We start from the raw sequence: 25,674 nt of genomic DNA, 5'->3' as shown, positions 1-25,674 counted from the left end.
GTAGCACAGATTCACTCGAAGCCATAGCTGAGTTTGTCACCAATATTCGCTCTGTGCTCTACTGGATTCAAAACTGCACATTTAAGAAGAGCATCAACACAGGATACCACAAAAATTTGTAACAAATTATTAAAACTCACCTAAATTCTGTCTTGATTTACATCACTATTAGCTCAGAAAGCTAGAAATTTAATGCATCTGATAGTCTGTTTGGGCTTGAAATGGCTTTGATCTCAACAGCCATCAGTTAGAAATGACTACTCTAAAACCCCTGTAAGCTGAATGAATGCTGTGACATGGAGAAGTACTGCTGCGTGTTTTATAGGGCTACTCTGTGATTATGGAGGCAGAGTTGGAAAGGTCACACTATCTGTTTATGTAACACACGTGGTGTTCTTACAAATAACAGCTCTGAATTCTTCAGGAAGCAAACATTCCCTCACCTGGGAACACCGAGCTGGAACAACCACCAAGTGCTGCACAAACCAGGCTAGGGAGACCTTAAAACTAAAAATATGGGAACAAAACTAGCTGTCAGTGCTCTACAAGAGCCCTGACTAGCAGGTATGAGGTACAAGGTACATCTGATGTGAACATCAGATCATTCTCAGACTGCTCATAGCATGGGGAAGAAAGTGAAGCAGCCACTGTCACTTATTCCTGCTTGCACCACATGTTTAAATTAGGGAGGGGTTGTGTGAAGCTTTAAAATTATTTTATCTGAATTCTTTCAAGGTAATCAGATAGTTCTACACCAATCCTAAAAATGAAGCTCAAAACCAATGAAAACTAAAATCCCATAAAAGAAAATACATGTGTTTCTTACAATCAAATACCTAATTTTCTGACAAGCAGCCAGGCTTCCCTCCCTGCTTTGTAAGTTAAGCAGCACTGGCATGGTAACAGTGCCCAGTAATTCACAAGTTAACAGACACCACAATTCATTTGCTCTCTCCCAATTTAAATTCCTGCAGTCTCAGTCACAGGGATGCTCTCCAGACATGCACACAGGCTCTGTCACCACAGCCAGCAGCCAGAGCACAACCAGGGTGCGTCCTTTCCACGTCTGAGCTATAAAAACAAAGCCCAGCCCGTCAGAGGCTCCTCCTCTGCTCTGCCAGGCCAGCACTGCCTTGTTTTTCCTGCCTGCTAATGTAGGTTAATGCACCCTTCTCCCCTTCACCCCACGGAGGCTGAGCTATTATCCAAAGTAGCATTATATTAGATTAAGGCCACTCAGAAAAGAGATTCCTGGAAAAAAACAACACAGCAAACCAAAGGGGAGGAAGGGCCACACACGTCCGTTTCTTGCTGTCATTCAGTTCACTCCACGTGAAATTAAATTTATCGGTTTCATTCACAAAGCAAGTACATCAACAGGGAGAACTGTGGTTACCCAGGTTGTTCAACACAGAAATAATAACAGTAATAATATTGTTCTCAAAATCTCAAATCTATAAATGCAGTTTTGATTTGTGCTGCTTACTGTGGGCTCCCTGGAAAAGGAGAAGTAAAGCATTATACTGTGAGTTTTATGTTGCAGATTCACACAACCTTAAAAAGAAATTCAGACTCTCCAGGCATTAAACCCCTAAACCCACTCTCCAGTGCAAGCAAAGTTTCGTTTTTCTGGCAGGTGAACACCAGCCAGGAGCTCTCCAGTGAGGAGGCAGCCCTGCTCTCAGAACGTGGGAGCTGAGGACCTTCTGACCATCTCACATCCAGTCAGAAGTGGCAACTGGAAATGAGATGTTTAAGTGCTGCAAGTCTTAATCCCCCTCTAAATTCACTTCTCCCCACAAATCAAATCTTCTATCTTTACGTGATTATAGATCTATCATAATCACTCAGTATTTTCAATTACAGAACACAAAGAGAGAAGAATCCCGATGGAGAGCTTTAATATTCCCAGGACTCGCAGCTGAGCTCTTAAATGTGACAGGACAGCAGCACTACTGCAAAACAGAAGGAAACAATGCTCAACCATACCCTGATAGAATTAAACAAAAAACCAACTCCCCCCCAAATGACAAAGCAAAGCCAAGTGCCTAAATCTCTCCACATTTCCTTACACAGCACACCTTGCCCAAGCACCACCACGGACTAAGCATAAAATACCCTCCACACTTCTGTTGAAGAGCACAAGGTTTAATGAGCAACATAGAAAGGAAACAAAGTTTTAAGAGATCTGAACATCACTGTACAGCATGGTCTCAGAGAAAATTTGATCTCCTTTGCTGTATGGTGTGTAAAAGAGCCTGCAAAGGATGTAAACACCTCCTAATACACTGAAATTCGTGCTGTAAGCCTGCTGCCAGCTGTCCTTTAGGAGGATGGCTGCACAAAATTATTTCACGTGTGTCCATTATGCAGCATGAACACAATTAATGGAATAACTTTTATGATTCAAAACAAATTAAGCAACATGTAGAAAATTCTAAAACCATGAAAAATGCATTAATTTATTCATTGCCATGCATTTGTGATCTTTCCACTTTTGGAGCACGGTTTAATTGACTAGTTTAGAGACCAATTAATCCCTTTACATTTAAGTCAAGCACTGAATCCTCTCCAAATAATTTAGCTCCTACATGCTGCCTCCCATTTGATGTCCCTGGAGAGTGACTGCAGTTGAAACAGGTGGCACACAAATCACATTTAGGAATGGAGAAAGAACTGCACTAGCAGGGATACGAAGCATTAAAGATGCACAATTCAGTCAGCCATGTTCAGTTCCCTGATCTCCACTACTCCAGCTCCCAATCATGTCCTGAATGTTTGGGGGGCTTTAAATGACAATTGCAGGTCACACATAATTATTTTAATTTTTGGTACTTTCTAGTCCTCACCTAACCACTGCTCCTCTCTTCATTTTTTTTACAAGGCACGTGGAAATAATTCGGTGTCAAAGTAGGGAGAGGTGGATTTGTCACCAAGGAAATCATTCCTCAGGTGAGGAACAGAGATATTGGACACCAAACCAGCAACCTCCAGCATCACAATCCTAAGAGGAGGGAAAAATCCCAACATATTGAGGTTTTTTGCCTATTAAAACCACTCACAATCTCACCAGTATTGGAATGGGACAGGACATTTTATTTTCCAAAAAAATAACACCTTAAAAGGTATCAGAATGAAGGTAGGATTTCTCTATTTAAGCAATAAAGTAAAACTGAAAATGAGCCAAGGACTTCACCCCTTCTATAAGGTGCTCAACCAAGAAAAAAGCTTGAAAAGAAAAATTATTTCAAATAAGCTAAAAACAGCTCCTGAAACCACACAAGGCTCAAGTAGAAATGAAAGTATTATTTTTGTACACCAGTGCAAGGCCTGTTGCGTTTTAAACATTTACAGAGACACATGATAAACAAATGATCTGATACCTAAAGAAAACATGTTCCAAGAAAAAATTCAAGAAAAATCATGAGAAGGAAAAATAATTATTCTCATATCAAATGCAAGATTTTTGTGTTTTCAGTTCCACCAAGACATTTTATAATATAAATTATTTTCTCCCTCATTTTTCTCTTGAATGAAGAATAAGTTTCTGTCAGAAAATGAAAATAAAAAACCCCAACCCCACCACTGCAGAAAAACATTTCTGCAGTGAGAACTATTTTATAGAAATGCCTGAAATACCAATTCTGTGTCTTGGCAGGACTGAAACTCCACCCAAGCGAGCGAACCAGACAGAGCTCCCGTGACCAGCGCCCACCCACCATGGGACACTGACACTGAGTGACCCCCAGAGAAAGGGAAACCAGGGTCTTTATCCATCCTCCAAGTCCAGCACTTCCCGATTTCTCTGTTCTGACACCTGTGGGAGCTTTGTGCAAGGCCTCAGTGGGCTCAGCCCCTGCAAGCCCAGTGCCTGTGCCCTGGCCTGTGCTGCCAGAGTGCTGACTCAGGATCTCTGCCAGGCCAAACAATTCCTGAGGCAGGAAAATGCTGCAGCCGTCGCTTTGTGCTGAATTCTCACCCACACACAGAAACCAAATGCTTCAAACTTTCAGGCTTGTTCTGTGCTGCTGCCTGTGATGGTGGCACAGGTTTGTTTGGAGTTCAGAATTACTTCAACCCAAACATGGAAATAAAATTAGAAATTGCTCGAAAAGCTGGATTAGCCTATTAATTACCAGGCAGAAATGACACTGCTCTGCCATGTGTACACAGCTCTCCACGTGGGTAATGCTGAGCATCAGTGCTCAGTGCAAACCCACACACAGACAGTATGCAGGGAAAAACAGATGCAGCTCACTCAAACCCAGCACTGGAAGGGAATGTACCCACAAGGAAAAGCTGAGCTCCATGAACTCAGCTGTTAAAAGGTAAAGCAGCCATGCTCACATGGACTCCACTGTGTTCAAACTGTACAAGTCCACAAAACTTCTCTGCCAACCCCTAAAACATCATTCTTTCAAACAGGTCACCAAGATGCGGCAGGATCTTCCTCAAGGTCAGAAACATTCTCTTCAGGCTTTCAATGAAATCCTGATAATTTTTGACTGAATTATAGGGTGAAGGAAAAGTAAATAACCACTTCCCAATTCCGGTTCTTCCTCCCTAAAACCTGGTCACTTGACAGGCTGCCAAAATTTCTGAACATTCAAACTCCAGGGTGTGCTGTGGCTATGACTGCTACCATTATGATCTGGAGGAAGCAAAAGATCACACACCATGTCCCAAGCACAAACCACCAGAAGCAGCAGCACAGCAGCTCGAAGTTATTCAATGTTATCGTGCTTCCATCATCAGCAACAGAATTCGACAGGAATCACTCAAACTTCAAAAAGAAAGAAAGGCCCCCATGCCCAACACAACTGCCCAGGCTACACTAACCAGAGGCAAGAGGGCTTTCACGCCCTCTTGATATTCCAGAGGCATGAAGATCCAAGTACCTACATTTCTTATGCATTCTGTGAATTACATCTTCCCTCTTTCACACACTGTTAGTTAAAACGTTTTTAAGACAGGCTTTCAGAGGAAAAAAAAAATCCCTGAGAGTACCAAAGAACACAGTCCTTATGTAAAAATTAAGTGTAAAGTTATCATTCATTAACATTAAAACCCATCAAGTGAGGGTTTTGTCACACTGGCCAATAATCGCCAAGTGACAGAAGTTGTGAACATTTTCTATTCAGCCAGCCAGCAATTTGCAGCAAGTATCAGCAATGAGACAATTTGTTTGTCAGTGTGTCTGAATCACACAGAAATTGCTAACATCACACAAAAAGCTACACTTTTGTATTTTACATAAATGGAACTTTCAACAGGTATCTGCTAGAGAAAGACACAGTTTCATGATAGAAATGAAATTATGTGTTTGTGAAAATACATGACATGTTCACATGCAAGAATTACTTTTGTCACACAGTCAGCTTCAAAGAGTGACCTACATCCAAAATCCAGCAGGAGTCTCCTGTTGTTTTACCCCAACAGGAGTAGGGCATAAGTTCTGTAATGGCTGGAAATTGTCAGTTAAATGTGCCATGGATCCTTCTACAAGGAAGTTCGAGTGCATGGTGATGGAACATGATATTCTTATTTCAATCACACAACCAGTCCTGCACCAAGCTTCCAGGGAAGCTGTTCTTTCCGGGACTCCTAATAATATCCAGAGTGGCTTAAGAGATTCACAAGCAGCTCCTGTCATTCCAGACTTCTTGTCACTTCTGACTCATTTCACTGAGTTCTTCTTGGGAAAAAAGCCCCACCAAAACACTAAGAGAACAAATACAATGACCCAGCTTAAGCTGAGATGAGCATGGAACACTGAGAGGCTTTTCAGGTGTAAAAATCCTAACAAAGCACAGCCAACCCTTGAGAACATTTGCTGATTTAAGGAGCAGAGCTCCAACCCATTTTCTCCTCACAGACACGAAGCTGGCCAAAGCCCCACTGGAAATTAATCTGTATGACCCTAGAGTTCCCTTCTTCTCTTAATACAGCTTCTCAAGACCTGCTGTAAACTGTTAGAATACAACGTTTTTTGCATATTTAAGCTGCATCAGCATCAGACAGGTTTGGTGGTTTTCACTTCTTCATAAATTCTAAGTAGAGAGAGATTTTTCAGTAGTCCTACTTGTTGGGTCACTGCAGTCACCATCAGAGGTGGGAAGGGTGAAGTGCTGCTCAAAACAAGACATCTGTCATAGGGTTTTAAACACCTTGTCTGTAAAAACATACATACACCACAGAGTACAGGTGAACTGTAAGGATAAGGTCAGCCAAGGCAGAAAACTGGATTCCATATATAGCTTCATTTTTTCTTAACCAAACAATACCAAGTTTCTCAAAGTACCTATAACATATGTCTCATGAGAACTTTGCAGTTAACTGTGTTTTTTCTCACTATCTTTCCTTCTATAACATAAAGGCTGATGATAAGTAGTGCAATAGCAATCTAAGCTAGCCCTGAAATTTCCATTCCTAAACCTCTCTCCACAAAGCGGAAAGGATTTCAATTTTCCAGCAGCCATGGGAATTCAGAGGAGCAGGAAGGGAGGGGAAACCATTTCAGATAGATGCCAAATTTTATCACACGTGGAAGTCTGAATGAAAACCAAATCCAGGAAAATTATTTAGCAAGGAGACACAGTATGTTTTTGTATAAAACTACATAGATTTAATACCAAGGTAAGACACTGCTAGCAAATGGTTTTAGCAGGTTCTGTTTTCCTTGTGTTGGGATCAATTCATGAACTGAGCATGAGGGGAGACTTCCTTCAGGGTTGAAAGGGTAATTTAGTTTCTATGGTCCATTAATTTCTTGGCTTCTTTCCCCAGCCTGCTCATTAGTGTGAAGTGCGGTGAGGAGGTTTAGAATATGGAAGTTGAAACAGCACCTACAAAATTCCTTCACACAATGATTGCAAAACATCAATCAGAATCAGCAGAGCTTTGAGATTTTTTGACCTAGAATTCAGACTGGTCTGCAACAACAACCACTTCCATCTTTAAAGATGGTACCAAGTCAGTTAATGACATTATTAATGGTTCCTCATGATTATCCATCAGCATTTGCTCCAACAGCCTCCAAACAGACAAACTAGTTTTACTTCAGCTGAATTAGTAACAGATGGAGGAGATGCATTACCCTCAATCACAAGGTTAAACAGATAATTATGAAAAAACACCCGCAAGTCTCCGATATTATCTGATCCTATTAATGTTGCAGGCAACGGAGTAACACAGAGCCGAGCACAGGAAGCAGGAAAATTATTTAGGTCACTTGAAGAAACAGATTTCTCTCTGATTTCTTTCTTTCCAGAAGCACAGACTGCAAGTGAAGCAGCCAAATTTGGCAGCATGGAGGCAGATAGAAACCTGGGTGTGAGTTCTAGACTCCCAGGAAAAGCTCCCACTCTGCTCTAACACTTCCCTGGATTAAACACTAACAGGATTTGACCCCTCCCTTCCAGAGGGCAGGATGAAGAAGAGGTTTATGTTTCACTCTGCTGGCCTGTGTAAGCCAACCCTGCCTACACCTTTGTATTCTCCACCTGTAACACACAAACAAGTGTCATCCCTTCCCACATGGAATTAAGTGGTTAAAAAAGTGTAACAACATTAAAGCAAAAGTAGATAAAAAGTTAGAACTGTCCCCCATGCTATTCCCACCCTGTAGTTCACGGCAAGGTTGTTCATCTTCTTTTTGAAACCTGCAGAAAAAAAAATGGTAAAACTCAGAAATTAATAATTATTTTATTAGAGCCTATTTTATTAAATCTCAATATTTAAAGTAGATTTTCAGCAGAATAAAAGAAAAGTTTGAGTAAAACCAGACGTCCATTAGAAAAAAGCTGAATTTAACCACTTGCTAGGGCTTGGCTGCTTCACTGACAGCATTTGATGAAAGAATATAAACTTCACTAATTCCCGCAACCCAAGATGTCCTGCAAGATGCACCATTCCTGACTCTGGGCACCTGGGGGGGTGCAAAGCCCACCCCACTCCCAGATGAAGTTTCTGTTCCTGCACTGGAACAGAACCGTGCCTGTGTTTTCCTCAGGGGAGGTTTCTGTGACTGCCTGGAGGCCAATCCTGTGTCACTGCTCCACACAACACTTCAATACACCTGACTGCAGAGAGGCAGATATTAAATAAGAACTCTGCACTGGGATAATTTATTTCTTTGGAAAAGAATCAGACTAGGTAGTTCCTTTTTTACTTTCAACAACAAACACTTTCCCAATATTAAAATGGCATAGGTGGAACAGCTCAGCTCACATTTTTCAACCATTAGTGAATGTTTTCCTAACGCTCTGTTGAAAGACAAAATTTTAATAAAATCTGTTAAGATTCTTCAGATGCTACTATCTGTTAAGAAGACTAGGTCAGAGTAAGTAGCAGACAAGAAAAATCTAAATATTGACTTAAAGCTATGTTACCTGGCTATAAAATTGACACATAAAATTAAGCTCCTAAAAATACAACTAAGTATTTGAAGCGCTCCTTGAAATGCAAGCTCTATTGTGTGTACTCTGCCAGCAAAGTAATCCCATGGAATCAATTAGAAAAAAAATAACACAACTGTGGTGAGACCATGGCATTTCTAAATACACATCCAGAGCTACATACACAGCCATCTCTCAGCAATCTCAAGTAATCACCAGGACAAAACCTAAAGGTCACCAGGGGAGTAGGGAGGAAGCAGCAAACTCCCTTCATCCTGTGAGGAAACCCAGCCAAACACACCGTGTACTTTGGAACCTCACGTCATGGTGGGAAGTTTCAAGTTTGCAGAGGTGCACGGCTGGTATCAGATAAATTAATCCCAAAAATATGTCAATATAGGCATTTAGCACAAGACAGAAGGACAGGAATACACAGTTCCTGTTTCTAAATGTGTTGGTACAGCAGGAGGGGTTTTATTAATACCCATTCAGGATTGCTGAAGTGCTTTGCAAGTGCAAAGTCCAGCAGTGAATTAGGCAGCTTAGATGCTGGTTAAGCCCTCCCATCACACAACCTTCTATCCCAAACATAGCTAACATCCTCCCTGAGGATGCAGGCCAAAAGTTGCCCAATTTTAAACAGAGCCACGGTTGCACATTCAGATCAGAAAGCTGGAGGATCCCTGGCAGCAGACTGGGCCAGGAAAAGAATCTCTTTGAAGCTGCTCATGAGTTTGGAATGTACAAATGAAGACTGTACCCTAATTCAGCCAGACAGGGAAGGCAGGACATAGCTTTAAACAATCATGTGGTTACAACGGCTTCACCGGAATGTGAAAGTCTGAAATTATGTGCAGCTCAAGTGTTTTTTAAATAAGAACTTGAAGGAATCCAACCGCAGGGAAGGAGGCAGAGCACTATTAAACCAGCAGGCATCACACACAATGCTCTGTACCTGATGGTGCAGCTGAGCCACTCCAACTGCAGCTCCCAGCTCCTGCCTTCCCCCAGGCCAGAACTCCCTGCACTGCTGGCTGCTGGTGCTGCTCCCTGGGAGGAGCTCACCCCCAAACCCCGGCTCCTGAGCACTGCTCTCACCAGCTCACTTCACTTGTCATCCCTCAAACCTACGGCAACATTTTTGTACTTCCAAGAAACTCACTTGAAAGACAAAAACCTAAACAGTGGTTAAGTATTCCTTTGCTCTATGATTTTTTACTATTTTAGGACAAGCCTTCTGTTGTGTTTGGGGTTTGTTTGTAGTTGAAAATACCAAGTTTTAGGGTGTACTGGTACAGTAGGTCTGTGGTTGGGGTTTTCCAGCCCCAATCCGCACAAGCATAATTTAATTTTTCAAACATACCTAAATAAGGTTTTATAAGTAACCCAAATGGAACTGTTGTCATGCAAAATGAACTAAGAGTGAAGTGTTCACCACATATTGATCTTAAAGCGGTTCCATTAGGCTTAGGAAATTTAATTCTAATTGCTGTTATTTCAGGTTTTATAGAAAAAATTCTACAGAAAAAATATTCATTTATTCAGCTACTAAACAGAAAAGCGGCTCTGTATAAGCATTTCAGTTTTCAGCTAAAAATATCAGAAAATTATTCTCCTTAACAAAAAAACCTAGTTAAAAACAAGACCAGCAACACATATCTATCTATAGCTATGCACAGATGATGTAATGTGTGTGCATATGCAGCAAGGATCTACAGGCGCAGTCCAGTATCCCTAGGCATCGCATTTTTGGACGGCTTTTACAGTTTATTTCAGTATAAAGGGCCTCTAAACTAATAAACAAAGCAAAAAAACAAGGGGTTGTTAAAAAGATAATTGCATGCAGATATGCCATTTGTATTAAGGCAAAACTTGAATCTCATTTGATCAGAGCCATTCTTTGGAGCATGGAAGGAGCCATCTCCTAGCTAGAAAAGCCATTATCACAGGAAATCCTTCGACTTCACTGACAACACGGATAAAAGCACCTCATCGAGGGTCAGGTTTGCATGGTCAGCAAAAAAGAAAGTAAAACCAGCTTTCCACTCCCCCTTCTCCTGGGAAGGCTGAATATTAGGCTATTAGGTAGTCAGATACATTATTTTATAGCTTGCAAAGCCCCTGGGTAATAAAGAATGAGTGCAACTGCCACAGGCAGCTTTACAGGAAATTGTGTGAAACAATGACAGATGCTGCAGAATTGTTTCAAAACAAGAAAGCCAGGAAGAGCAGTGTGTCAGCTCAGGGGTTTTGCCCACAAACCATATTCTCTAACATGCTGACAGAAACTGTGTGCATAAAAACTGTGCTTGGAATTATGTGCACATGCACACAAACAGCCCCATGAATGCAAAGTGGAATAATTCTATCCATAATGAAACATTTCAACAAATATGTATTTCTATTGCCACTCTCAGAAACAGGTGGATAAGCTTCACTCATTTAACAGGAATTAGTTGAGAAGCTACAAAGGGAAGTAAACAGGAGGGACAAAATTAAAGATTTCATATTGAACTTTCAAAAAAATTTGAAGTACTGGTCAAAAAAAAACCACTCAGGCATTTAAAATACTAAATCTCACAAACCCTCAGTTGGATTTAATATCCTTTACTGACTGAACACAGGACTTACATCATAAACCAACTTCAGAGCTGGATTTTAAAAGCAATTGATTGCTGTCAGATGGAAAAAGACAACAAACAGGATCTTGAAGAAACAAATAATGCCCAATTCCCACTGACAGAAACATGAAGCAGCTGCCTAATGGTGCCAGTAAATCCTACAAGCAGCAACCTGCACATTAAATCACAGAGATGCTCTTAACTGCCTCCAAACCCAAGATTTTTAACTACAGCATGAAAATATCTTACAAATTTTGCAACAGTAGCACAGGGATGATTCTTTCACCCAGCCCAGGTGGCAATCTGCTGCTTTTGGCAGAATGACACTGATATTATTTTGCAGTGCCATCTGACTGTTGAATAAACAGGGCTGCTTCTCTGTGGTCTCCTGGTTGGTTTGTGTGTGTAACTAACCACATCTTTGTCTTACTTAATACATGCTTACATTTCCAGTGTGCTTTTTACTATAAACTGCTTTAAACTACTCATTTGGTTTAACATGTTGCCAACACAGTATGTAAAAATTAACTTGACTGGCTTTTATAGAGACTTTTAGAAAAAGTAATAATATTTAACAGCTTAACACTAAAATCACATCAATATAGTCAGCTCACTATTTTTTCAAACAAAGCAGTGGAATTCCAGTTCAGGATGATCTGCAAAGAGTAAAGACAGGTGAAATTACTGCAACATTGCCAACTGCGTAAGTCCTTGACTTCAGCTGTGATTCTCATTGTTTATTAACATTTACAGAAAAAAATCATTATTTTTACAAGACTTTGGTCCAAATTATTTCTTCAAGTAATCAGTGTCCTCATTTAAAGAATAAACCTTCTCAAAAGATCTCGGAAAACCCTTGAAGTGTGAACCACCTGTATCCCCGAAGCTCTGGTGACCCAGCACAGTGAGGACAGAACAACATCCCCTGGCTCCAGAGGTGGTGGAAGTCAAGTCTTCCTTGTTTAATCTCTGGAGTTTTACAGCAAGGAAGTTGTGTGCTCAGCTTTATTAGAGAAGTTCAGAACAGAACAGGGAGCAAATTGCAAAAATTCACCTCCAAGTAGCAGACAGGTCACAGGAACACGTCAGTGACACAAAGCATGCTGCCAGAAAAGCAGAGGCATCAGGACAGCCTAAAATAAAGCACTGCTATTTTTAGTTCTTTGTTGCTGTTGATTGCACTGTACCAGAAATAGATTCTAAAATAAATACGGAGGTTTGATGGAGACTTTTTTGGTCCATCTGTTCTCCAGGAGACTTTGATTTTCGTGTAATACCACACAAATGACAAAGCTGCAGTACATGAAGATGTCCTTAAATATAAATATATAATCGAAAGAATTTTCAGGAAAACATGCAATAAACCAAAGTCAGTCCAGTCTCAAAACAGTGGTTTGCAGTTTGCAACTTGAGCAAAACAAAACCCCGCCAAACCAACACTCTTATTTCAAGATCTCTATTGTGACAGCGTATTGTAAAAGGATTGACTGGTTTATTTTTTAACTCAAAGTAAATCATCTCCACTCATGCAAAACTGTCATTCAAAATTGGAACATTAAATAGATTTCTCTTTTTATACTCTTGGACTGGTAATTTACATCCAAAATGAATCTTCAAAGATCATAAATGGAAATAAAGGGAAATGGAAATGCAGTAGAAATTACCAGTGTGTGTGTGTGTGACACAAACGGGAACAACCATGGATTTGTGAGAAAAGTGGCCTTAAGAATAATGAAGTACAACAGCAAATTCTGCTACACTGCACCCTTTATTACAAAGAACAGCCACTGTAACAGAAGAGAGATTTGGTGGCGCTGACAGTGTTAGCTCCTGTAAATAAAATGAACATGTGATGCACAGGGTGGGGGAATGGACAGTTAAACTCACTGGCCAGTAGAATTTCGCAATCAACTGGTTTGCAATATTTAATTCCTCCACTTAGAACATCTGTCTCTGTGCCAACTTCCATCAGTGAGATATTTTTTTCTCTGTAATTTTTACCATCAATACAAGTGCTACAAGTTTGGACTCAACTGTATTAAACAGGTCTGTGTGGGCAGTTCATAAAGTGCTCCAGCTTACTTTAATTAGTTCTTTTAATTCTCTCAGTTATACAAACACTACAGCTACTTAAGTGCCTCTCCTGAGATCACTTAGCCCTCTTTGATTTCTTCCAGCATTGAGACACAGTCCTTGACTTAACTCTGCATTTAAAAGAGATGTCACAATTATTAAGGCTAAATAATGAGAATGAAAAGAAGAAGGCAAACAGTACAGAAACAAAATTTGCTCTGATTATGATACTGGAAAAATATGAAAACTAGAATTCAAGGCAAACAACCTCAGAGAAGTCAGAGACTGGATGAGGGGAAAGGGAAAAAAAAACAAGCAACAAACAAACAAACAGGGAAAAAACCTCCACTAAAAAAACCCAAATTAAATTCAATAGAAATAAACATAAAGAAAAGGATCAATAGGCAAAATTAATAATAATTCAATACAAAGAACCTAAGGAGTTTTCATTGTGAAGGAGATGAACCGAACGGAGAGAGAGCAGATGTGCACTAAAATCAAAAGGCTTGAGACAAAAAAGGATACAGAGAGTCACATTCCCTCCTTCACACTGGAAGTAGGAGCCCTAAAGTACATTAATGAATGAAAAAATTAAACCCAAAATCCCCACCTTTTTTCTACCCATCGCATAGATGAGCTATGGTATTAATTACCAACAAGTATTTATGCAGGCTGAAATTCTGTGTGGGTTCAAACTCAATTAAATGCACAAAAGAAAAAATCATCAACAGTTGTTAAACATAAAAATATGTCAAGTTGTATTGTCAAACCCAGCAGGAACCTGACCGAGTGTACAGAAAAATAACTGAATTCTTGACATGATCTGAAGAGTCTTCCCTGAGCTGTCCCACTTCTGGAGACAATTTTTATGGTAAGGGATTATTTAGGATCTGGGTATATTCCTTTTTAAGAAATTAGAAGCACTTAATCATAGGCAGCTTCCTGAAATGCCCACAGTAACCATATTACACTGATTTTTATCTCACTTGGCCAACTGCTACATCTGTCTCATGGCTGGGGCCAAACTAGGCAGAATCTGATACTCTTCAGGCAACATTTCCACTCCTTGCTAAATTAAATCTTTTTCTAGGAATTGGGCAGGGCAGTAAATAATTTCCCTGTATGTGTCTGTCCTAGGGAACAGCTCTCCAAAATGTCAGATCTAAATGTGGTTTCAGCAACACTGTGTGCACACATACACATTTCTACATAATCTGAAAACTAGTAAAGAGAGAATTCTGTACATTAGACATCCAGTTCCATATTTTAGACTGTTGGATCCTTCAACAAGGAAAAAAAAAGGAAGATATTTTAATGTTCTTCCTTCAGCTCTTCTCTATCAGCTTTCCAGTCAGCAGATGGAAATTATATAATTAGATGTACTGACATCATCATCCAAAAAACACTTGCAGCTCCCCATGTCTTTAACAGCTGGCAACATGAAGAGATTAAAAAGAGATGAGATCCCTCAAAGTAATTTTTGCATCTTGCTTTCCTCAGGAGACAGAAAATCCCCTTGGCTGGTGGGAAATTCCATTTACCCCTGCATTACCACCTTGTCCTTCAAGATTCATCTCTCCACAGTCCCACCGTGCCTGCAGACATCCCAGCCATCAGCATTAGTCTCTCACTCTGCCCTGTCACATCTTCTATCATGGGACTATATTTTGGAAGTCTCTGGATCCTTCACATAGGCACCCACAGCTCCCACTTGTCTCGGATTGCCTTCCCCCTCCCACTCCTCCAGGGAGGAAACTCCAGAAATTGTCACCATGACATTCAGACTGACAGAAATCAGGGGAAGGCAACAGCCCTCCATGCAAGTTTTAACTTTTCCAAGTATTCCAGTGTCTAGCAGTGCATTGCTGCACTTAAAGATGGCCATCATTACACAATGCACTGTAAGAAAACTGGTTTTCAGTCCAAATCTGGACTGGTTCTCAGAAATCCGGATAAAACTTGAACAACAAGGCAAGAAGAAAGGGTGGAGGGAAAAAGGGGGATGTCTACTCCTGCAGGAAGAAAATATCTTGCAAGTCTCACACAGGTGAGTTTCACACAGGCATTGCTAAATCCAGTGATGCATGAGGAATTCCTGTTGGGTTTTTCCTTAGAGATCACCCAGGATTTAAAGACACTGCCACAGGCATGGCCTGGGATCTTCAGGATACTTCATCTGCAATTCCCTGGGCTGGTGAGCCCTGACCAAAATACTCATAGAGGCAATTCTGCACACACCGTGTCAGGATTTAGAGCCTTTCCCCTGTGTAATGCAAACCCTCTGTAACTCACATGAGCTACCCCAGAAGTCGTACTTCCCATCCTGAAGAACAGTCCCCACATCCACGCCTTGTAACAGCAAATCTGCAGACGTGTCATTACAGCAAAGGACCCCACATGCTGGCACAGAGAAAAGCCACGGTTTGATCCCCGCTGTATCACCAGCCCTGATGGCAGCAGATGGCAGCATCAAGCACAGTATGGGCAAAGATTCGTTTGGCAATGCTGGAAGAGTATTTTTGCTGAGCACCTGGAAAAAAGGTCTGCTCCTTCACAATTACCCACTCTTATCTTTATTAACAGGGTAGAGTTGAGAGACTAAATGCAGCCTGATTTATTACAGCAACATTTTATGCTTATTGTTTTTTCAGAAAGAAAACTTGACATAAATACACAGTGTGGCATGACTGTGAAGCAGAGGGCTGCCCACACGTGGGTCCAGATAAGTGGGTTATCCTACCTCGAGGGAATCCAGGCAGCCCCGACCCACACACTGCTAGAGAATCCAATTCTTGTTTCCAAAATGTTACCCAGTCACTTGTCCAGGAATTCTCAGCTTCCAAAGTGCAGACACTCAGAACACAAAAAGTCACTTCTCTGCCCAAGTGAGAGCACTTGGGAGTCGCCCAGCATTTGGGATTGAGAAAGGACCTGCTCCACGCGTGCTCCTCACCCTGCCTCCAGCCCAGGCCACATGTAATTTGTGCAGAGTTCACACTGAAGGAACAAGGACTGCCCTGCAATCCCAAACAGGAGAAGTGGCTTTTTCCTAAGGATTTTCCCTTCAAAGGGCAAAATTCTTCAACAATTCACACCAAAATCCCAGTTTGGGGGAGGTATGGCAGCAACAGATCACGCATCCATTGCTAGAACCTCTCCCTTCCCCCCCTCTCTTTTCAATGAAAAAGCTATTTTTAACCATATGGGATTTCACAAAGAGGAAAAGTAAAAGCCCTCTCACCAACCAGTACTTCTTGCAACAACTCAAAGAGAGCATCCAAGAATAACAACCAGTGGCTTCTTAATGCACTTTACTAATCCAATTCTACCCTGTTTGTCCCACCAAACATCACTGCAGCTCCTCCCATTCTAAACAGGTTTAAAAATAAATATTGCTGAGCTCAGGACAGAGTTTGGTTAGAGTGATTACACAGGAGAAGAGAACCAGCCATTGGAAGCAAACAAAAGGGAGAAGCAGTGAGCATTACTTCTGTCCTCCCACCACCAGCCTGGAGCCGTAATTCAGAATTTTGTTTCCTCAGTTGCCAACAGAGTTCACAAATGGTGATGCAGTTTCGGATGAATCTGCTGCGTAATTGTTTGTATCAGCAGATTGGTCCTCTGCAAGGTTCACTTCAGCCTTGGAAAGGCTGACCTACAGCTCCCTGTTCACTGCTCAGATATGGGTTTATTTGTGTTACAGGCCCACCCAGAGGAATTGGTTTATACAGTCTTATTTAGATTATACAGGATACACCAAGTGTTCATTCAAGTTTGCTGTCTTCCAAACCAGCAGTAAATTTCTGCCAAAGCTACTTTAAAGCTGTGCCATTATCCTGAATCTGACCATTTAGCAAGTTAAAACACTACAGGCATTCAGAAGACTAATACAGCTTTTGCTCAACTTTATAAATGGTTCCAGACAATTAGTGTTCAAAAATAAGCATTTCCATAACTTTTTTTTCTGCACAGCAGTCACAAAATAGTCCATTTATGTTCCTATCATTTGAGGATTTCTTAAACAAGGGACCTGGCTGCACAACAACTAATGGATCATGTGGTATTGCACAAAAAGCACATTATTTTGCAGTATTTAAAGGACTTGTTCCACTCTCTGCCACGGGCAGGGACACCTTCCACAGTCTCAGGTTGCTCCAAGCCCTGTCCAACCTGGACTTGGACACTTCCAGGGATCCAGGGGCAGCCACAGCTTCTCTGGGCAACTTCTGCCAGGGCCTCCCCACTCTCACAGGGGAGAAGTTCTTCCTAACATGTAATTTAAACCTACTCTCTTTCAGTTTAAAACCATTCCCCCATCACCACCATTTCAGTCTGAGTCTTCAGAAAATAAGGGTTTGCTAATTTTTTAAGAAAATATAAGTCTCAGAAAACAGACTTTGAGAATAAATAACCTACATAAATGTTATGGAACAAAGCTTTAAGTTATTTAAAAGAGATATAAAAGCATCAGAAAAAAATTGAAAAAGGTATTATTGTTGCCAGAAATAATTATGGAATTGCTTTCAACTGAAGTTTTCTTTCCTGTTTTCGGAGAGAAATTGAAGATTATTTTTTTGCTTTGGACACCAATTTATTTTGTGAACATGAGAAAGCATATTTACTTCTGAATTGGACTGAAAACAAACCCCGTAGTGCTACTGTTTTTGCAGAACTCACAAGAGCATGTACGAGGATTTTAAATCTGTCTAAGGCACGAATGCAGCCTGATTTTCAGAAACCCAGGCAAGCCATTCTCTCCTGCTCCTGGAGGTTCCTGCAGCAGAAGGAGCAGAGCTGCGCTGCACCTACAATTAGAGTAGCAACAGATTTAAATATTCCAAACTAAGGCCCTCTAAATATCTACAGAAGCCCTTAAGTCAATTCATTACTGATACAGTAAGTGACAACACTTGTGTTTGGCAGACAGTGCAACTGGGAGCCCTGACAAATCTCATTAACAGCACATCAGGGGCACTTAGTTGATCCTTTACACACAGTGCCAGTACTGAGTGTATAATGAGAAAAGGAGCTTAAACTTTAGTGGGACCGCACTAATTGGTCACCAAGTCCTGATTAAGCCAGGCTTCATATATAATTACTGAAGTTCAAGTATCTGACACAAATGTATCCAAAAAGACTTAATGAAGATACTCAGTCACTTCTAAACTACACAAAAAAGATTAAGGCATGAAAAAGGAAAGAATCAGAGAAATAAGCAACTTATTTACATGAACTATCTGCCTTTTATATACTCCTTGTGCAAAATATTTCAATCGTTTAAATAACTATATTTTTTAATGTTATAAAAGTGTGAAGATACTCTCTCAATTACATTAAATAATTCAAATATTTAGAATATATACAGGCATTCCAGTAACCTTACATATATAAATATTTGGATATATAAAAAGCATTGCCCGGAAAAAATAACTACAGGAGAAGGTTTTACAGCATCCAGAAGTTAAAGATTACTAGATCAGTTTTATATATTTGTTCATTTACATTAATTAAATCAGTAAGGAAGATCCTTAACTTCAAAACTGCAAAGGCAACTCTTCCGCCTTATAAACCAGAATCCACAAAAGTATGTGCCAGCAGCACCCCCCCAGATGGTAAAAGAGGAAACACATGGAAACATATACCTTAACACGCATATCCTGGATATCCTGGCTTCCTCAAAATCCTACAAGGAGGTGGTAGCTACAAACACACACTGAGAACTGATGAATTCCGAGTATTTCAGAAGGGAAAAGGCAATCCAAAGTCTTGGGCACCTCACAAAAATCAGATTGTGACACTCTGTGACATCTCCCTGAATGTCTGTCCTGGATCAAAAGCAGCCCAGGAATAGAGGGTGCCTTCCGAAGCAGAGGGCACCATGGAATTCTTCTTTCTCAGGACAGAAGGGGTGAGAATTCTGTTACCATTTCATTTCAGACTGGTGGATGTTGGTCAGGAGTATGTCTCCTGTGCTGGAAGCTAAAGAGAAGCCAAATGCCTGGAGTTTACATAGATCCTTTTACAAGACCCCGCCACACCAGATTATTATGTGATTATCGATCCTGCTGCCTCACACTGGGAATTCCTGTGTGACAGGAGGGACCCCGACCTGCCTGCTGGCTGCCACGGACACACAGGCACTCTGAACACACCGTGCCCCACCAGCTGCAGCAGCAGCACTGAGATGATGCTGCACCCAGACAAGGAGGTCACTCCAGTCACAGAACCTCTTACCAAGACAAGGGCGCGCTTGCGAAGAAACAATTTCTACCTCACTTGTATCACCAAATACAAGCTATGAGATGACTGAACAGCCCTCAGCACACCTAGCATATCTGAGGTGGCTGGCTCAGGTCCATGCCCTCAGCAAACAGCAGGGTAAGACACTGCACAGCATCACCTGAATTGGCTGAAGTGGGGATGTGCAGCAAACTGGAAGCACAGCTCCAGTGACATCTCACCAATGACCCCACGCAGGGAGCCCTTCTATTGTTCCCAGGACCTTATCCTGATTGGCAAGGGGCAAGGAATCTGAAGAATCAGTGCCTGGGGTTGCTTTGCTACTGTGTTTTTAATGGTTTTAGCCGGGAAAGGAGATGAAAAGGCCAGGCCCTGAGGCTGGGGCCGGCAGCCCAGGGCTCCAGCTGCTCGGTTCCATTCCTGAAGGACGCCACACAAAGCCCGGCCCCACGCCCCGATGCACAGCTGGGCACAGCCACTGCAAACTGGGTCACACATTTCAAACAGGCAATGGAAATTTCACAGCAAGCTCGAGCACCGTTCTTATCAGCTTTTAGAAAATTCTGGTTCATTATTTTCATTAGTAAATTAAAAAAAAAAAATAAAAAGACAACTGAATACGGAACACCTCTTAATTTATAGTTTATCTAGAAGGTTACTTTGGTGATAAAGCATGTGAACATTGAGATGTTCAGTCCAAAATGCCTTTTTCGTGCACAGTGTGCTAAAATTTTCAATCAAGAATTTTACGTACAAGTTTCCAGAAATACAAACACACAGAATAATCCAAGACTACCGGTAGCATATATAAGAAAAGATATTAGTTATTAAAAAGGTGTTGTTTGAACAGCATTTACCCAAACCATTTTAATACTATCCTTAAGTAACCCTAAGATGCTAGTATATTTTGCTGTTTTGCCTATAAAACAAAAATATGTTATATTTATTAGTGGCATTAGAGTAATACACTTGAATAAAATGATATTAAATTGCTTGGAAAGGTGTATAAAAGTAAGCATTTGATATCAAGAACACCTCGATATTACCTTGATATGTTGGCAGCTTTTGCCTGAAAAATGCATATGAAAACACTTAAAATCTCTATTTTAGGACTATTCCTTCTGCTAAAATACAAACTCAGAGTATATCACCTTTGGTACACTACACAATATTTCAGAGTAAGTAAGAGCTAATTCGGCTTTAGCACACACAAGATTACCAATTAAAGTAACACCAGCCACAGATACAACACACCAACTTGGTGTATGGTTTTACTGAAACCATAAGTAATCCTCAGAAGAAACTCAGCAAAGATGAACATAACATTTCAGAACTTAAACCTCAAAAATATGAAAATATTTCTCTGGGAACTAAGCCTCTTAAACTGAAATAGAAAGGCTTATTTTTACAGAGTTATGAAGAATTATTGGAAAACACACAGTATTTCTTATTACTCCATATTTCTATCACATTTATTTTGACAAGTCAGGAATAAGAACACATTATTTAAAATTAAGTCAGATCGATTTTTATTATTTTCCTGCCTAGTCTTTCCTCATTTATAATGGTGTTGGCAATACTGTACATATATATTACTATAGCATCACTAGACCCCACTTTCAAGACACATATATGATCACATTGCTGAATTTTTTAAGATGGCTAAAATACAAGTACACAAATGTGTAGAATTAAAATAATTTATTTCTTTTTCTCAAAGTCAAGGAAATAAAACCCTCTTTGCTGCATCACAGCAAACCGTACATGCACAATCATTTACTTTTTCTCAGCTGAGGAATTCAAATCTCCATAAAAATTTAAATAGAGCAACTTATTTTACTGTGCTTTTACTGCACTATATCACCATGTAATGAAACACCTGAGTGCCATTTGCCAGAAGAAATTATTTGTGCCAGGATCAAAGCTCTGTGTGGGATTCAGCCAAGGTGCTCTGGTGCTTCCACTACTTCCCAACTGCTCCTGGCACGGCAGCCCCTCTCCAGGGCTCCCCAAATCTGATGTTCTCATGTGAAGACACTGACCTGACTGGCAGGAGTTCCTGACATGGAACAGAGCAAATGCAGCTTGCAACAATGCTCAGTGCCAATTCTGGTATCACTGATACAGGTATTCCTTGGATGAGTCCTATGGCTACTCCCAGGAAATTGAAGGCCATGAATTCAAAGATCTGAGAGAGGCAGCAGCGCTTTCAGTGTCTGCAGTGCTCAGGTTTTGATGGCACTGATTAATGCCCCGTTTTCATGCTCACAATGAAGTAAACACAGCTATTGACCAAAACTGGCTGTGGGTGCATTGACTTAGCTGTTACAGAGGGAAGAATTCCTGGATTAGGTCTACAGGAGGAGAGCTGACATGGAATGCTCTGGGTATTTATGGGTATTACCCATGCACTCGTAACTCAGAGATTTCTGTGTTCCAGCACACCACGTGAGGTTGTCAAGTATGGGGCAGTGACAACCAGAAACCTGTTTGGGAACTGCAATCCAAGAGCTGTGTGTCCCTGCAGTCTGACTGCAAGCCCACTGCTCCCTCCATGCTGGTTCACAGAGGGCACAGGGACTGCCTAAAAACCCCATTCCTACCTGTCAGCCTTCTCAACGAGTAACAAGGAGAGGAACAAGTCTAATTCTAAAATACTCTACTGATGCAGTAGTTTTCTTCTTAACACTAAAAATATCCAGCACGCTTTTGGAAGAGGGGACGACCCATAAATTAGTTAAGCTACAAAAAGCAACAATTATTTTTTCATGTGTTCTTCACATTGAATTTAATGAAAAACAGCTTAACTACTTAAGCCGCTCATACAGTTCAAAACAAACTGATATCCCTCCTCAATTTCCTACACACTAAGAAAAAAATCACTAAAACAATCAGCAAACATTCTTACACAAGATGGTCATAATATTTTTTTCTAGTAATTTGTTTAACCCTTCATTGTGGTGCTTTCCAAAACCAAAAAAAACAAAACACATAGACTGTGAGAATACAGTGAAAGGCACCACCAGTGCTTCAGATCAGACAAGTTCTGTGAACTCCAAACCTACAGATCTCCTTTAGAAAGCTGTGTGAAAAAAAAAAAATCAAGTTTGCCATTTCCCATCAGTAGCGTGAACCCTGTAGGATGCTGTAGGATGACAATAAAATGTGTAGAATTATTTAGGAAGTGACACATAATACTGAAGATACTTGGGAAAGGAAACCCACAAGTTCTGCACTAAATTTCCTGTCAAAAGCATCTGGTCTGCACTGAAAGCAAAACAAAACACAGGCATACAAGGATCTGTCTGGAACTCCCTCTGCTGTTCCTCCTGGAAGAGCAGGAAAGCTCATCCTGCACTCAGTTCCCAGCACTGCCTGGGAAGGCAGGCCAGGCCCTCTGTTGTTCTTAGGCCTCCCTCTCTCATCTCAGCATAAGTAGGTCAAGGCCACTGTAATGCTCCACTTCATCTTTGACTTCATTCTGAAATCACAGCCCTCCCATCCTTCCCATTTAATGCCATTCACAAAAACCACAGGCCCTGAAGGAATTACTCCTTGAAAGCCAGCCCATGACTTTCCCTGTTCCCCTGAACCCTTTCCCTGTTGATTTACACCCAGCCCAGGACTTCTCAGTGTATTCCTGAAATGGCATTAATAACCCTGGACATTGGAAACTTGAGATGAGCAACTCTGCCACAAGCAAAAAAGTACAAAAGCAGACTTTAGAGATGGTTCTGTCTCTTTAGCAGAAAGACGCCTGCTGGTTCCCACCATTCAAGGCGGGATATATCCATACAGATTTCTTTCCATACTCAAGGAGAACAGAGCAGGTGTTTTCAACAGGGATTGCCTGTTCCCTGACTCCAATCTGATCACTGTACACACATGCAACTTATTTCTATTACGTTATATAACACCATGGCTTTAAGTAAAATTTTATAAAATACTATTTCTTTTGTTATGCAGATGTTATGTTAAAATACCTAAACACCTTCAGCTGGCCTCTTTTTCCTGTGACTATTCCTTATTCCTTTATCTAGAACAAGCTGCTGCTTAGAGCAAGAGCTCCACAAAGAATTTATCTGGAATTAACATGAATCAATTTGTGAAGATAGCTTTTTGTGCTATGCTGAGAAAGAAAGCTTAAAAGATTAAATAAAAGGTGTCTGGACAGATTAGTGCCCAAAGCCTCTTTCTACTTGTTGCTACTGTCCACAACTGCCTCTGTTGTCCACTTTTGCAGCCTCTACTGCAATCTTTCAGGAAGATTATTTAATTTATTGTAATATTTATAGCAAAAAAAAATTAACAACCTGAAACTTCATAAAGCCTATTTCTAATTAGGCATAATTATTATTGCTAAATAAACACTTTTAAAATGGTGCATATCCAAAGGATCTATAGTGACAAGAACTTTATAAAAATAAACAGAGAAACCAATACCTCCCCACTGAACAACAAACATCATCTTCAAATCAAGAGTGCACCCTCCAACCCTAAAACCCTCAGTGTCAGGTTTATATATGGAATACTTTAAACACAGAGTTCAATGTGAACTCAGGTTCTGTGACATCTTCCAAGCTGGATTTTTAATGTGCAGAATGCACTTCTGTTTACAAACGCAATTATCCCCTACAGAACCCTCACTGTGCAGGTTGATTTGGTGTCACACACACGTAAATGAGACACAGGACTTAGGAATATCAGAATTCTAAGGTGGTATTACCTCCCACGCCAGCGCTGCTGCTGGTTTTGACACACATCATCTACTGTATCAGATGCTTAATTTATTAAATTGATACACACCAGGAACAGGCTCACAAGCACATTTAATCTGAGCACTCAGGCTGCAGTGACGTGGATAAAACAAACAGCTTTTGCTGAAAGGAGCTGCCTCTCTTTTCCAGAAACTGGAAATGACCCCTACTTACGTCACTTAAGGGAATTAATCTTCCAGAAAATTAAGCTGTTGTTGGTACAATCAGAAAAGCAGCAAAGAAAACACAAGGGAGAAAGGCGGCTACGCACAACCAGGACAGGGGAAGGTATGGAAAAACCTGGACCTTTCCATGGCTTCTTGCCATTAGACTGATGTGAAATCAAAGCTTACACACACGGCGTCAGCCACAAAGTAAACAGTAACAAAATAGGTAACTCCAAGCTACGTTAACACTTTCTGGTTTTAGAAAGGAGACAATTCCACAGTTAATTCTCTCAAAACCGATTTCTGTTTGTAAGCAAACTTTGATTTGCACCAAGTTTGCTACAGAAGGAAGCCAATGGTTTGTAGCATTGCACTCTAACAGCTCTGCAGCTAAAGCTTGCAGCGAGATCGCGATGAGAGGGAGAAGACAGGTCTGGTGTGCAGGATAATTTCCACCTGTCCCCACCCCGCCATCAGACGCTGTGTGACTGCAGCTACGCTGGATGGATGAAGAAGTTGCCACCCCACTTCATCTCCACTGCTCATTACCTTCAAATCTCCCAGCATAACTGCGTGTTTAGTCACTTCCTAACCCAGTTCTGTCAAAATGATTCCCGTTAGAAAATCTGTGTTTCAGCTTAACTCAGATTATTTTTGACAGAAGTTGTTTAGCGGATGACTATAAATGCAAGTACCAGAAGATCTGAGAACATTGTAACCTTTAGAGCTCGGAGAGGAAATAGCGAGCAGTGGAGCCAGCTACCCCTGTTCCACGGCTGTGTTGCTGTGGGAGAAGCACATTAATCACTCCTATAGGTCTGATCTGTCAGCCTGCCTGAGCAGGGAAAGCTGTGTATAGAGGGTGGCATCTTTAAAGAAAATAAATCAGGAAATCTACAGACTACTTATTTTACTGCTTAAAATGTCAGGTTAGAGTTTAATGTCCAGAAATTAAAGTAATTCGTTATAACTGCCTGCAATTCTGTTGTATAATGAGAGGAAAAGGCAGATGCTGCTCAAAAGATATTAATAAATGCGACATTTCTGTGGAGCTAATGGATAAATACCAACCTCGCCTTCTTATCTTAAATTATCATAACAAGGCTTGAAAACTTACTTAATTGCTTTCTATGTACTACTGATGTGAACACGGTGTCTGTGTTTTTACTCGTTACATGGCAAAAAAAGTGGGAAAACTACCACCAAAATGCTGCATCCAATTAACCATCACACAATTCACTACACTGACAGGAGCAGGACTTCATGTAGAGGTCTCCTTACCTTTTATTAACAGGCTTCTCATCCTTATCATAGGGCCGAATGAACCATTTCCCAATTCTTACGAAGTTCTTATCCATCAGGCATCTAGAAAACAATTACAGCAACAATTACTAGTTAGATCTTAAAGCGTAATTAAAAG

At 40.8% G+C, this 25,674-nt stretch overlaps 1 protein-coding gene across 3 annotated transcripts in view; it reads right to left on the bottom strand.

Moving 5' to 3' along the window:
• Positions 1-25,674, bottom strand: part of MED13L (mediator complex subunit 13L) — a 168,797-nt gene that overhangs the window by 52,649 nt on the left and 90,474 nt on the right. For all 3 annotated transcript variants that reach the window (XM_040080439.1, XM_040080440.2, XM_040080442.2), the window contains one exon: positions 25,536-25,619. In XM_040080439.1, the coding sequence (XP_039936373.1) occupies positions 25,536-25,619 (84 nt within the window). The remainder of the gene's footprint in view (positions 1-25,535; positions 25,620-25,674) is intronic.

The sequence above is a fragment of the Hirundo rustica genome, chromosome 17 (assembly GCF_015227805.2).
Source record: "Hirundo rustica isolate bHirRus1 chromosome 17, bHirRus1.pri.v3, whole genome shotgun sequence".
Classification (NCBI taxonomy): Eukaryota; Metazoa; Chordata; class Aves; order Passeriformes; family Hirundinidae; genus Hirundo; species Hirundo rustica.
The sequence above is the reverse complement of the archived record's forward strand: the minus strand, read 5'-3'. Positions and strand labels throughout refer to the sequence as shown.